This window comes from Squalius cephalus, assembly GCF_949319135.1.
Source record: "Squalius cephalus genome assembly, chromosome: 11".
Taxonomy (NCBI): Eukaryota; Metazoa; Chordata; class Actinopteri; order Cypriniformes; family Leuciscidae; genus Squalius; species Squalius cephalus.
Genome location: NC_137132.1, coordinates 21,905,035 through 21,920,463, shown reverse-complemented (window position 1 = coordinate 21,920,463; position 15,429 = coordinate 21,905,035). Strand labels below are relative to the sequence as shown.

At 36.0% G+C, this 15,429-nt stretch overlaps 1 protein-coding gene across 2 annotated transcripts in view; it reads right to left on the bottom strand.

Annotated features, from left to right (window-relative positions):
• The window catches only part of b3glcta (beta 3-glucosyltransferase a), an 80,974-nt gene that overhangs the window by 3,438 nt on the left and 62,107 nt on the right, over positions 1–15,429 (bottom strand). The window contains exons 6-14 of one of the 2 annotated variants that reach the window (XM_079886334.1): positions 14,497–14,608; positions 13,522–13,658; positions 13,089–13,152; positions 10,895–11,026; positions 6,678–6,747; positions 5,790–5,903; positions 2,132–2,231; positions 1,934–2,005; positions 289–433 (exon numbers count right to left, since the gene is read on the bottom strand). In XM_079886334.1, the coding sequence (XP_079742460.1) occupies positions 289–433; positions 1,934–2,005; positions 2,132–2,231; positions 5,790–5,903; positions 6,678–6,747; positions 10,895–11,026; positions 13,089–13,152; positions 13,522–13,658; positions 14,497–14,608 (946 nt within the window). Of the gene's footprint in view, positions 1–288; positions 434–1,885; positions 2,006–2,131; positions 2,232–5,789; positions 5,904–6,677; positions 6,748–10,894; positions 11,027–13,088; positions 13,153–13,521; positions 13,659–14,496; positions 14,609–15,429 lie in introns of both variants that reach the window. The other variant, XM_079886333.1, reaches the window with a different exon arrangement.

The window sequence follows — 15,429 nt, the reverse complement described above, 5'->3', positions numbered from 1 at the left end:
AGGGTACGTCATTAAGTCCCGAAGGAGTCTGTGCCATGACCTAGTTATACTTTTGATGACAAAAATGTTTTTAAAAAAATCCAGAGAAGTCTGAAAATAAATAGATAAATAAATAAATAAATAAATAAATAATAAAAGTACTAATATTTATTTTTGCAATAATAATTTTCATAGCTAGGCAACACTGTTTGAGTAGGAAAAAGATACTTCTGGAGACAAAAATGCTTATGAAATAATACAATTATATAATAGCCTATAGTAAGATTAGGTAAAAATGTGTGCGTGTACCTGGTGGAACAGGGGACTGTGTGTGACAGGAACTCGTAGAGCATTGAGACACATGCCCAAAACCATGTCATCAGGAGCATCGTTACTGTAGCACTTACAGCCGCTGGCCAACAGCTGGACCACAGCCTCTCGACTGAACACCATCCTGTTCAATACACAACACAACAGCACTGTGTACAGTACGTGACTTCTTCAGTGCAGGACATTTAAAAAACATACGTTGATCTATTGATTTGCCATTGTAAGGTTTGTGGGTCACACTTTACAATAAGGTTTCATTAATTAACAACTTTAGTTAACATAAACTAAGAATGAACAATACTTCTACAGCATTTATTCATTTTAGTTAATGTTCATTTCAACATTTACTAATCCATTATTAAAATCAAAATTTGTATATGTTAACATTAGTTAATGCACTGTAAACTAACATTAACAAACAATAAATGGCAGTATTTCAATTAACAAAGATGAATAAATACTGTAACAAATGTATTTGCTCATTGTTAGTTCAAGTTAGTTAACACATTAAAGGGATAGTTCACCCAAAAATGAAAATTCTGTCAGTATTCACTCACCCTCATGTTGTTGCAACCCCGTAAGACTTTCGTTCATCTTCGGCCTATGAAGGAGTGATCCAGCTCTCAGATTTCATAAAAAATATCTTAATTTGTGTTCTGAAGATGAACGAGAGTCTTACGGGGTTGGAACAACACGAGGGTGAGGGTGAGTACTGTAATTACTGACAGGATTTTCATTTTTGGGTGAACTAACCCTTTAACTAATGTTAACAAATGAGAGCTTATTGTAAAGTGTTATCAGTTTGTGAATACCAGGTGGCTGCATGTGCACTAACCCCAGAGTCACTTACGCTAAGCTCATTTCTGACGGAACTGCTTCCAAAATATGCAAGAAAATTGCACCGCATGTGTGCATTTATCTGTGGGGGCCAAATTAGAGAGCTCAGTTTCCAATTGTGGTTAGCGCACTTTGTCGTCATGACTATGAATTGTAAGATTAGACTGTCGTCATGGCAGTGATAACGGTTTGTATTTACACCAAATTATGTATTCATGTCAAAAATGATTTTATGTCAGTGGTCTTAGACTTTAAATATTGGATATTAAACTTGTGTGCAATTCCATTAAGCCAATAATTATTTAATGCTATTGCCAAAATATAATAAATGGCCGATATTCAAATCCTATTTTGTCTACACACACACACACACACACACAAACAGAGACACAGACGTTTTTGTAATTTACATGGAGATGGAAACCCATTTTCAAAAGTTTGCATTTTCCCCAAAACACCATTGTCATGTAAATGAACGGCCAAAAAGCATAAACAGTTTTCTGCTTTTAGTTGAAAACGGTGCCGTGTAAACGTGAAATTTGGTATTTGATATCAATCAATTGAAATATCTCAAATCCATGGCCGATTCATTTCATAATAACTAATTTATTCACATTTATTCTTTTGAAGGAGTCCAATAAAACTCACATTGTCACTTAATGGCTTTACATCTGGTTAGGACACCATGCTAAGTAAATAATGTCAAAAAGGTTGTTTTCCTCGTAAAGCAGACACTCACCCCCCACCACCAGTGATGTAACTGTATCCTCCCTGACCCAGTCCGTACCCATAGCGCTCTCCCAGACACACTGGCTCTCTGGAGTCATAGCAGCTCAGCAAGGCCTGCAGTCTGGGCAAGCTGTGAGAACAAAACACATTATGCCACCCACTAAACGTGTAAATTGACTCCTTGTAAAAACATGCAATTTCCCAAACAACAGGAATACAGTATGTCGCCTGGATGTACAGAAACAGACAGCCTTACCTTATAAGAGTATCATCATCTACAATCAACAGCCAATCGGTCTTGGGCACATGACTGCTCAAAAATCTTCTTAAGATGGCGAATGTTTTCCCACAGTGACCTGCAAACAGACAAATATGGAATCTTGTTTCCGCCAAGTAATAATAAAAAAAAAAAAGATAATTGTGACATTTTATCTCACAATTTTGACTTTTTTTCTTGCAATTGCAAGTTTATCTCTCACAATTCAGACTTTTTTCCTCTCCGAATTGCAAGTTTTTATATTGATAGAATATTGACAGAATTGATAGTTTTATCATGCAATTCTGACTATTTCTCGCAATTCCGAGTCTATAACTTGATTATTTATAACTTGCATTCGGAACGTACAATAAATGTCAGCGCGCACCTTCCTAAACATCATTTCTTCTAAACAATGTCTTCCATCAGATACTGTGCATCATGTTGTTTTTTTCAACACCCAGAGGTCAGTTGACTTTGTCTGACTTTGCTGAGAGCTTTACAACTCAGCAAATTAATGCACTCTGTCCATCCACAGGCTGAATGGGAAATGCAATGAGAACGGAACTCTATATCTCAGTTATGTACCCTTTGGATAAGTACTGCAGACATGATGTGATATCAGCTGGAAATGTTTTCCTAAGCCAAGAATCAGACTTTGATATTGAATAGAGAATTTCCACCGTAAGCAGAAAGACCCCGAAGAAACTGCACTGGTGACAATAATGCGAGAAAAGCATGAATGTGGCAGCGACAATGAAGGCTACGGGAAGAGAGCAGAACATGATGTGCTTGCTGTCAGACTGCACAGGGAGAACAGGACCCCCTTCACAACAAATATCAGAGGCCCCTGTAATGTGCCGGCCATCGAATAGCTTGAAGCCACCAGTTAAATCCACCCTCAAGACAACAATGATGGGAACAAGAGTGACTGTGTGTATATGTTTGAAAAAATGGCACAAATTCTAGGGAAAAGAATTAGACAGGAACGTGTCAACCCGAGTTGTGCAAAATTCAGCAGTTGCTCCCTTTCAATTCATAAGTGTGAATTTGAATTAAATTGGCCATACCCTTAGATTGACAGGAACAGGACTGAACACCTTGATTGGCCTGGCTGTGTAAATTGGAGCATTGTCCTGCACGAAAAAAACAATCCTTCGAGTTGGGGAAGGAAGCATTTTTTCTTTCAGAACAATCTTGTACGTGGCTTGAGTCACGCATCCTTCTCAAAGACGTATATGCCAGATTCTAGCCTTACAGAAGAACCACCAGATCAACACCAATCCTCCACCAAATTACTCAGTGGGTACGAGAGACTGTGGGTTGTAGGCCTCTCCAAGTCTCCGTCTAACCATTAGAGAAGATGAAAACTGGACTCATCAGAAAAGATCAGAATCAGGAAGATCCGTCTTTGTGAAGGATGCGTGACTCAAGCCGTCTACAAGATTATCCTGGAAGAAAACATGCTTCCATGTCTCGAAGGATTGCTTTTTCCCACAGGACAATGCTTCAATCCACACAGCCAGGCCAACCAAGGTGTAGATGGAGGACCTCCAGATCAAGACCCTGTCATGGCCATCACAATCTCCAGACCTGAACCCCACTGAAAACCTCTGGAATGTAAGCAAGAGTGTCACCAGCCATTAAATAAAGCCAAGCTGCTTGAACTTTTTCGCCAGGAGTGGCATTAAGTCCCAACAGCAATGTGACCGACTTATAGGGAGCATGCCAAGATGCACGAAAGCTTTGATAGGAAATCAGGGTTATTCCACCAAATATTGATTTCTGAACGCTTCCCAAAACAATAGTATTGTGTTTAAAAATTAGGCTAATATAAACTTGTTTTCTTTGCATTATTTGAGGTCTGAAAACATTTTTTTCCATTATTTTGATCAGTTGTCATTTTCTGCAAATAACTGCTCTAATTGACAATATATTTATTTGAAATTTGGAAGAAATGTTGTCAGTAGTTTGTAGAATAAATAAAAAATCTTGCAATGGTCTCTTGAGTATTTCTAGAGCTGTATATATAATAAATGGATCGATAGATAGATATACTGTGACAGTAAATAGTGACTTTTTCATCCCTCTTAACTTTAAACAGTGATATACAGCTTCACTTTCGTCACTATCTGCCAATGATAAACGCAAGAATCCACATTTACTTTTGCTTTGACATCATTTGAGATTAAGAGAGCGAATTAATTTAATCTATTGAAGAGGGTTTTTAGTCACAGACATTAGGCCTATGTCAAATGAATATCATTATGAATAAACAAGTAGAGAGAACAGAGGAACATAATGTGTCAAGAGCATTTTAGAACATCAAACAAAAGGGAAAAGGTAATAAAAAAGATTGACCCATCGGAGGTACTACAAATAGTTTGAATGTTAGAAAAAAAAACTTGTGGCTCGCATTTGACTTCCTGTTCTAATCAGAACATAAGCACCAAGTTCACTTCAGCATTATGATCACATTCGCATAGGTCACCAGTGACAGACTACCATGGAAGTGCAGCTTTTCAGCTTGTGGGTTGGTAGCGATGGAAAGAGATTGATAGAGAAATTGACCCCAGAGCACACAGCATTTACTAACCGCTTCTTACATTAATTAGGGCATTATGCAATCATCAGAAAACAGCCGAAAATTTCTGATGATATCAGATTTTCCCAGAAGAGAGTCCCAAAAATTCAATACAATACTGGATTCAGTGCTAAACTTTTTCTATACATGTCAGAGGTCTTGGCCTTCTCAACAATTAAAATCATAACAGTACAGTACCATTTTGACATAATTATTAAATTGATATAAAAAAATTGTAGTAAAAGCTATTTTAGTCATTTTAATGGCCTTCTGCATGCATTACATACTATAAAAATATTAACATAAATAAAAATACATAAAAATATTGTATTTAATATTGTGTCCCAATGAATAGCATCGCAAGGTTAAAATCCTGTTAGCTATTCTGGTTGCTGTTGTTATTATTATAACTTTTTTTGCTCAAACATTTGGGGTCAGTACGATTTGAAAGAATTTTGAAAGAAATTGATGCTTTAAAAGGGTGCATTATATTGATCACATTTATAATGTTATTTCTATTTTAAATAAATGCTGTTCCTTTGAACATTCTTTACTTTAAAAAATCAGGACATGTCTCACGGTATCAACAAAAATATTAAGCAGCATAACTGTTTTCAACATAGAAATATTTCTCGAGCAGCAAATCAGCATATCAGAATGATTTCTGAAGGATCATGTGACACTGAAGCCTGGAGTAATGATGCTGAAAATGCAGCTTTACCATCACAGGAATACATTACTTTTTAAAAATATATTAAAATAGAAAAGAGGTATTTTAAATTTTAATAATACCTCAAAATAGTACTTTTTAATGTATTTTTGGTCAAATAAATGCAGCCTTGGTGAGCATAAAAGACTTCTGTCAAAAACATTTCCAACACCAGACCTTTTAACGGTGAATTTATACCCAATTTTGCACCCAAATTTGGAAAGTGTCAGCGACAGCTTGACTATGCGTGTGCAGTACCTAAGATTGAAACACCGAAATGAAATATAGTTATTTCCAATAATAGACCTAGACACTGATCTCACGTCACAAATATACCAAGTATGAGAACAGATTTGAGCACTCACCCCTTTCTGTGTTTGGCACTCCCAGATTGATGGTCGGTATAGAGGGATCTGCGTAATCGCTGTAATACTCCAGCAGTGAGGCTTGTTCACCCCATGTTTTCTTCACCACAGGAACTGTTGTGTGGGAATAGAGAATCAATCAGTACTTCAACACATAAGAGATAACTCCCACAATCCTCAGAACACTGCGGTGGGTGGTGGTGGCATTGTCTTTTTATGAAATTTCACCATTATTAATTGAAAATATGCAATCATGATTCAAGTGGGCTACTTCATAAATGAATTACCTATGTTCTGCAGGTAAGAGAGCCACACATTTGTGACAAGCTATTCCAACTGTAATACTAATGCTTCATTTACAACAGGAGTAGTTTTATCTAAAAATAATTAGAAATATCATGTTCTTCCAAATGCCAAATGCTTCAAAGCGACTTGCAAGATTATATGATAATCATATAATTATGATAATCAGAGCAATTAGATGCAACTGATGTGTCAGATGGTTCTCTGAATTCAAACTGCAACACTTTATCTGTCTCGTTAAGTTTGAATTAATGCCTGGTACTAAGCAACTGCCCAGAGTTGCCATGAAGGGCTCTAATAATGGAGAAAAGACTGGAGTGATGCCCGCCGGGGCACTCGGCCAAAAATCTCTCAATACCAAGTTGCTTTGGAGGTCAAACATTGACGCTTGTTGAACTGTTAAAGCAAAAGAAAACGTCAGACTGTGTCATCAGCGATAACTTTTTAAATTTTCGCACAACCTCAGACACATGCTATTACTACTACTACTTATTAAGTGCTCTTGTGAAGAACAGGTGGGACCCTTGAGAGGGAGGCGGCGACATACGTGTTAAGAGCGCGGATTATAAAGGATGTACCACTCACCTCTGTCAGAATGGAACTTCTTACAAGTTTTCACTGCTACAAAGATGTTTTCACAATTAACAGGCTGGCCCTGGGAACACAGATGAAGAGAAAGTTTTGACAGATTGCATAATGTTCAACAACATGTTGAAAGCGCTCAGCAGTACATACTGTGAAAAGTAAGAACACCCCATGTAAAGTGTTTTTTTCTTCAACATAATCAGACACAGACACTGAATTGGCAATAATTGTGCTTTTATATACAGAAATATCCATTTCTTAAGTAAGAAAGTTTAGTACACCTCTACATTTACCACTAGATCAAGGGCTAAAATTAGTATTGTGTTCAAATTAGTTTAACAAAAATAAATAAGGAAGCACTTTATATGGACCTCAATAACCTGAATGGGTTTGATCATAAGCATTGAAATACACAGTACCATCATATCGTGTTGATATCGTCAAGACTATTAAGAACTATTTCCTATTAAGAACTACTTTATTGATAACAGAAATCATTTAGATTGAAGTTTTAAAATGACTAAAACTGAAATTGAAATAAAACTAAATTAAAGCTAAACAGAACATTAATAAAAATGACAAAAGCATACAAAATGACTTTATATTATTTATCATACACATATATACATAGGAAATATTTGCAAGTAAGCAATAGAGAATACTATAATGTCTAAATTTAATGGGTGAATATACTTTTATTCCAGAAAAAAAAAAAAAAATATATTGTATATATATTTGTAACTAGGACATTATTTTGCTGCTTATTCCTTATATATTTGTGACAACAGCTCAGGTCACTGTAACTCGCAGCACCATGTAAGAGATGAGTCAGTGTCCACTCGTAAAACTGCAGCTGTGAAGACGGTCATAATTTTCATTTTGGAGGCTTAATGTGAGGGATGTTGCGCTTTAATGCGTTTAGTCACCCCTAACAGATGCTTAATGCTTAATTTGCCACCTTGAATCACAGCAGGTGTTTAAACAAATAAACAAATAAACAAAAATACTTACAATGCCAAGTCTATTTACTCGCTTAAGTAATTTTTACTTGCATTTTATACTTGTTATTTATATCCACCTTATTCCTGATGAACTTCCTGCGTTTTGAATTATGGGTGGCACTTCCGGTTTGGGGAACTTCCATTCAAAAAGACTGAAAAGAATAATTTCAAATCATAAGGTTGCCCTACAAATAAAGCTTATCCGTCAGTTTGACTCAATAAGCTATCAGTTTTCTTTCATGTTTTATTTAAGAATAACACTTGGTATTTTAACGTGACATGTTATAACAAAGAATAGGCCCTATCTATGGCAAGAGCTCTTTTCAGTCACTGCATTCTTTTCCTCATGATTATTTTCTTTTTTTCCTTTTGCATTCCGCTGTAAAAGTATGAAAAAGGTCAACATATACTGCACATTTGTGGTCTGTTCTCCTGATTTAATTTACAATATATGCCATTATAATTCACTGGAATGCACGAAAAATCTGTCTTTTTTTTATCCCCAAATCCTCACGTCTCTTTCCAGGATTGTTTTCACAGGTAAATACAATTTATTATCAGTCAAAATGACTGAAATCACTTTGAAATAGTATCACGCAATGCTGAAGTAAATCTATATACATATTTTTTATTTTTTTATTAAGGCAACATATGTTACATAATGCAGATTACCACAGTCATATTTAACGCCCGATTTTGCTGTGGAAAGATTCACGCTTTTGGGGTTATTAATGGTCTGTTTAAAGTACCTTGTTGACGCTTTTACACTTTTGAATGTCCTTTTAATGTTAAATGGTTGAAGGATGAGTAGAATAATGTAATGTCATTGTACACAGTATATATAAAATATATTATTGCGTCCATATAGCTAGTCTTTAACTGATTGTTTACAGCTTAACGGAAGTTACACCCATAATTCGTGCAAAGCGTCATGGGGCGTAGGAATAATGTGGATACATGCTTTAAAAGTCTCAGATTGGAATAAAGGCAACAGAAAACATCTGCCCTTCCAAACCAAACTTGTGATTTTCACACTTTCAACAGACACAGCAGTCCAACTTCTTTTTGTATTATGCTAATGTTTGTTTTTATGTATTTCTGGTTAAGTTTTTGGTTCTAAATCTGAGGAGAGCATGCAAAGGCCTGATAATCGTAACTCTGAGATAAGAGCGCTGCTTCAGGGAGATAATGCTTTGATCTGAGCACGCTGTGAATATTAAACACCAGGAGATTCCGGATGTTGAAAAAGCATCGGGGCAGGAGACGAGCTGATAAATGACCTGATAAAGTTTGTACATTTTAGAATAATCTGCAGTGAAGATGTCTGTTGATATCATGCTGAAAATAGGCATGGTTATGTAAAATATTTACACACAGGAACACGCACACACGCAGTGTAACATTCACAATTATCTGTCTCTGAAAAAGAAAGTTACAAAAATGGAAATAAGGAGGTAAAATAGCCTCAAGAACAGCAGTTTATGAATTATGTAATATAATGTTTCAAAAAGAAACCACAAGTGGCACTTAACATCAATGAGATTGTAATGGTTCATAATGGAACAGGCGACAGATGCTTTAATGCGCTTGATGGTGATGCAAACGGCCCAAACTCACAAATTCATAGTAATTTGCATAACGTTCGAAGCATAACAATTATGAAGTGAACACATGGTCACCGTCTTCAGACTGAAACAGGATGAAATGACCAGGAATGGATTAGGATAAATGGATTTTTAATTTGATTTATAATATTTGGTTGGGATCAAACCCAGATGTTCAGAGACTGAATTATTATACCTTAATTATACCTTTGGATAATTTGTTTTTTGAGGAGAGGATGAGGGTAAGGTTGGAAAAAATGGTAATAAATATAAAAACACTCTTCATCTCTGACTTTGTTCAAAGTGTAGTTTCAAAGAGTACTTGAATCGATACTGGTCTGCACTTCTCATCAACGTAGCCTAAATGGATTCACCCCACGCTGTCTAGTGCATTGCACAGCTTTGTCACACAGATTTTAATAGTGGGTCAGCAGTTTGCCAAATATCCTACATTACCTCCTAGGGATAATTATAGGTGCAGATGTGAAGTAAATAAATATTTATGAGATAAACTAATATTTCACAGCACGTGAATGTATGTCTACACAGAAGAAAGCTTTGTCTAGGCTCTGCCCCGGTACGGTTCGTGCCAAGTCATTAGTCTGGTTGTTTGATGAGAAAGAGGTGAAATGTAGTTGCAATAAATGCTTTAAGAATATGTACAGCTGAAGAGCGGATGACTATTATTCTGTCAGGACCACTATCATCAAAGATGATTGACAATTAGCATACAGTTAGGATTGGCGGTATGGTTCTGCAGCCTAGCATGGATAAGAGCAGGGACAGCAGCAATAACCCCCTTAGGGTGACAGAACAGAACCAACATGAATGTATTGCAGATCTCATTAATGTCAATGTTTTAATGTACAACATAAGAGAAATGAGTCTGATTCAAAGGGAAATCATGCCAAATCCTGACTGACAAGAGGAGCTGGGGATGGAGGAGGGTAATTAGCTCTTGAGAAACGCGATAGCTGCTGATAATACTGAAGGAGCTTATTTATGAATACAGTGATAGGCGTCGTATTCCTATAGGTAGACGTGGATCAGCTGAGAGTCAGCTGATGCGAGCTTGACTAACGTGAACAGCCAGAACTAACGTTACGCTTGATTTCTGTAGCGCAAAACTGATGATAGCACGGTTTGATCTTTGGTTGACCAATCAGAGGAAAGGGGCATTTAATTCTCACCCATGTAGAGATCGAATATTCAAGCGGTTTATGAATTTTGGTTTTATAGTGTATTATTTCGTTTTATTTATTGTGTGGCAATATAAAACAAAGTGTGATGAAAAAAAAAATCTGAAGAAACCCCCCCCCACATGAGATTAGTTTATTTATGTTCATGAGAAGGGTCAGATAAATTAACGATTTCTTCGTTTTCCCATTTTGAAGAGAAAAACGAGAACAAACTCCATTTCATTTACCCATTTCGCAAACGGTTTATCCAAAACTTCTATCCAGCACGAATCAAATGAATCACTTGTAGCAGTGTCCAGTCTCAACTCAAATCGTACCAGAAGGTTTGCACTTTCTCCCTTGTCAGCCTTCTCCACATGCTGATGAGGTGCGTGTGACAAGTGTGTTAAGCGCTCGATGTGGAGGTTACCTACACACAGTGGTGAATGGCTGCTGACAGTGGTGGCACAATATTGTGCTCTTGGATTTTGCTCTGGCAGCGTGCAAAGTTCTGGAACCCCTGTCAGTCGAGGTCCCTTTCCGTCCTCCCAGATGTATAGCGCCACCTGTAGGAGAGTAATAATAGAATGAAATGCAACGCTTTTAAATACAAAGCAATTCTTATTGCTTTAGTTTAGAGCAAGTAATAATAATAATAATAATAAACATTTTCTATAGCGCCTTTAAAAGTTAGACATCTCAAAGCACTTTACAAAAATACGATTAAATAAAAGAGAAATACAATAACATAAAAGAAATGCATTCATAAAAGTGAAGTACATTCAGATATACAATACAAAAATAAAAACATGTTATCAAAACAATTCAAGAAGTAAATAGTATAGAAGAAGATAGTTAGAAAGTAAAACAAATCAATCAATAAAGCTACACTAAAAAGTATGTTTTGAGGGAAGTGTATTAAAGATTATTATTATTATTTTCTATTTATTTTTGTCATTGTTTACAATCCTTTTTCCTGGTTTGCCTTATTAAGATTCCCCAATTTCATTTGCCCAGCCCTAGTTGCAATCTCAGCCTTATATTCTAGTAATGGTTATGAACAGTCAAGCCAGACATACGCTCACCTACGCTCCATTTTACGACAAAATGCCTTCATTGCACGCAGGTCATCATTATACCAGGGAGCAGAACGTACAAAGGAAACAGATCGTGATTTTTACAGGAGCAAACGAGTTCAGGCCAGTCAAGAGAACTGAATTTAACATAGAAACTTTGTCCTCCAGTGCATCAGATGGAGAAAAACAACTTAAGGAAGAATCAATAGAATCAGTGAAATCAGAGGGCTCAATAGATCTCCATTAGCTATAGTTAATGATGCGAGAAGAGGAAATGTATATGTCAGGCAGTTCCATATTAAAAAAGATAGCCAATGATCAGACAGCCCTAAATCAGAGGTGGACAACGGAGACACAAATGAACCATTGAAATCACAAGGTCTGGCCTTTGTTATGTGTAGGACAGTCCACTAGCTGGTTCAAATCAAAGCACACCAATAAAGACAAAAAACATTTTGTTATTGTAGTTTTTTATGTCCATGTGGATGGTAAAATCCACCAGAATAAAAGCTCTCTCACATTTGAGACACAACAATGACTGCAAATTTGCTAATTCTGATAAAAAGTCTGCCTTGGAGGCCTGCAGACTGTTGCTATGGCAGTAGTGAGGGGCGCAGAGACACTCCGAACATTCGTATGAGTTAAACTGAGGAACAGATCAAATAATCCGTAAGTTCATTAAAAAGAATATTATCTGAATCTTTGTGCCATGTTTCAGTTTAGCACACAAGGGCCAGTTTTTCTTCTGTAATATTTAATATTTAAATTACGATATCATTTGCTCCAAACCTGAATGAATTTCTTTCTTCTGTAGAACACAAAAGAAGATATTTTGACTGTTTTTGTTCATATGAAAGTCTAAAACAGCATGTGTCCCCATCAAAACACTAAAACTTTTTAAAGTTGGCATGAAATCTAAGATGCGATTGTCATTTCTTCCCTGTTGTGACAGACAGCATTAACTTGTCAATCACAGCATTGAGTGCTCAAATATTTCCACTACTGATAAAAAAAAAAAAAAAGACATTAGATTATATATTGAGCAAGGATGCATTATATTGATCAAAACATTTCTATTGAACTTTCTATTCATCACACAGCACAACTATTTTCAACATTGATAGTAATAAGAAATGTGTATTGAGCAGCAAATTAGCATTTTAGAATTTATGAAGGATCATGTGACACTGGAGACTGGAGTAATGATGCTGAAAATTCAGCTTTGTAATCACAGGAATAAATGACTTTTAAAAAAATATATTAAAACAGAAAAACAGTTTAAATTATAATAATATATCACAACATTACTGTAATTTTGATTTAAAAAAATGCAGCCTTGGTCAGCATAAGAGACTTTGAGCGATAGTGTAGGTAAAGTCTGCTAAACGTTAATATTTGCAGTGTTCGTTTTGTTTCTAGAGTGATGGTTTTCCACTGTTTTAGTGCACTGTTTCTTAATGGACACTTTAATGTAATCTAAAATTAAAATGATAAAACAATTTAAATAATAATATCAAGTGAGCCCATAGTCATCTCAAAATATACACCTTACCTCATGTTTTAGATCTATGGTGAAGTCTGATTTTAAAGGCTCATCTTCAATTTTGCTTGTCAACCTAAAATGTGAAATCACAGTAAAATTAGTGAACTACAAGGAAAATGACACAAAATACCTTCTCAAACATAACATTTCTAATGGCAAAATGGGAATACCATGTAATAGTATATGAAGATGGTAATTTTTCAGTACCATAGTATAAAACTATAAAACTACCTGACATAATCTAAGATATAATCACTTTAACAAAGCAAAGAATCCAGCTTTGAAAAACCTTTCAGCAAAATAGCATGAATAATAAAATGGAATAGTTTTTAGAATTTAACTTAAACCTAATCTATAGCATCTAAAACATCATACTGGAAGACTTGATCCCTGGATCTGCTTTGTGACAGTTAATCAGTTCAGCTGAGGGCAGCATTCAAACCTGTTAACAAGAGGGATACTAAGCACCCATCCTGCAGAGAAGTCTGGGTACTCGAAAGCCACTGGGTTCTCAGAAAAGGCATAATGGTGGATGATGGTGGACTCTTCATCATGCAGTGCCTTGCCAAGAAACCACTCCTGAGGGCAAAACGTAGAGAGTAATGACACCATGATGGTCATCTCAGGCTAAATCACACCTTAACAGCTGCCACCCGTTCATATGACACTGTGGGGGGCATTACAGTCTCAAACTTGTTAACTAACTTTTCATTCTGTTTTTACAGTCAATCCGGCTCTGTACATAATATTGCTATAAAGACAAAAGCAAACAAATGTAACAAATTTATTCCAAGAAAAGTTCTTACTTGTATTGTCACGTTGAATGCACTGCACAAGCGACTCATCATAATGTAGTTTACATTATGCATGGTGTTATTTTGAAAAGGGTCAGGTGAACAGATTTAAATGAAGTGGAAACCTGTGACAAGTCACTTGCTTAGTATGGCAGCTGTAACTGGCTTCCAATGTCAAATTTCATAAATATGAAAATTGTAAAAAACTTTTATATTACATTATAACATATAATGTGGAAAATGGCAGGTGGCATATGTCAGGTGAAAAAGATTCACTCATTGAATTCTTTCCCTTCTTTACTCTCATATATGAAAAAAATACTGTAGTTTGAAGCAGTTGAGTTTTTGCTTGGTAGTGTGTATTTATATTATATGTGTTATATGTGTTTATGTATTTTTTTCAGAATAACAACCGCGAATTACATGAATATCACTTCTGGGCTATGACATATTTTGCAATTTAATGTGATTTCTGTTAGGGGGTTTTAACATTGATAAAGTAGCATCTTGGAGAGTCTTCTTGTCAGCCTATTTTCACTCATAGGGACTGTGAGTACATCAAGTATAGTGCTAAACATGAATTCTGTGCAAATCACATTCAGCACATTATGAAAAGTTCTTACTTTTCTGCGGTCAAATTTTTTGAGGACTTTATTAAGTTTTTGGAGTTTCACTCTGGTGTCCTCCTCCAGAAACATGATCCAAGAAGAGTTCTTTCCAAACTGTGACGACAAGCTGAAGGGAAAAACATTCTGCATTATCAAAAGTTTTATAGAAACAAACCAGTTATTACAAACAGAAAACAGAATACAAACATTCATAATCAGTCTGTGCATTAGTGGTGGAGATTTTTTAATTGTTTCTGCAAGTAACATTGTTACAACGGTAGTCGGCGACAAGAGTCTTATGAATGAGTCACTGAATCGTTCAACAGATTTGTTCAAAAACCCCGATTCATTCAGTATGGAAACATGTGTCTGTTTTATCAGTGAGTCACTGAATCATTCACTCAAACAATTTGTTCTGATTCAGTCAGGAATGAAATAAGAGGCTGCATCTGAAATCACATATTTCCATACTATATAGCAGGTGAAAAACAGTATGTGGCAAAATAAGTTTTCCCAAATTCACAGTACTCATAAAAGAGTAGGGTAAAGTCCCCAAGTCGACCTACTTCCGTCGAGATTCTGAAGTGTGCGTACAATGAACACTTTACTATCCCATGAGGCCACGGGAGAGGATTATGAATGGCACTGAAGCAACACAACTGACGCTGGTAGGTCACATGATAACAACAAAATGACGAATCTAGTATGTCCGGATTACATTCATACTACACACATTCAAACTATATAGAAGATACTTTTTTAGCACTCTCAAAGTCATTACTTGAGTTAATTACTTTTGCCTACTCAAATATGCGATTTCGAATGCAGCCAGTAACTGTCCTTGCAAGTGAGTCACTGAATCTTTTACTCAATTGAATCATTCAAAGTACTGATTCATTCAGGGACAACTAGTGTGTGTTGCCAGGAGACGCACAAGAGTTGATTCTG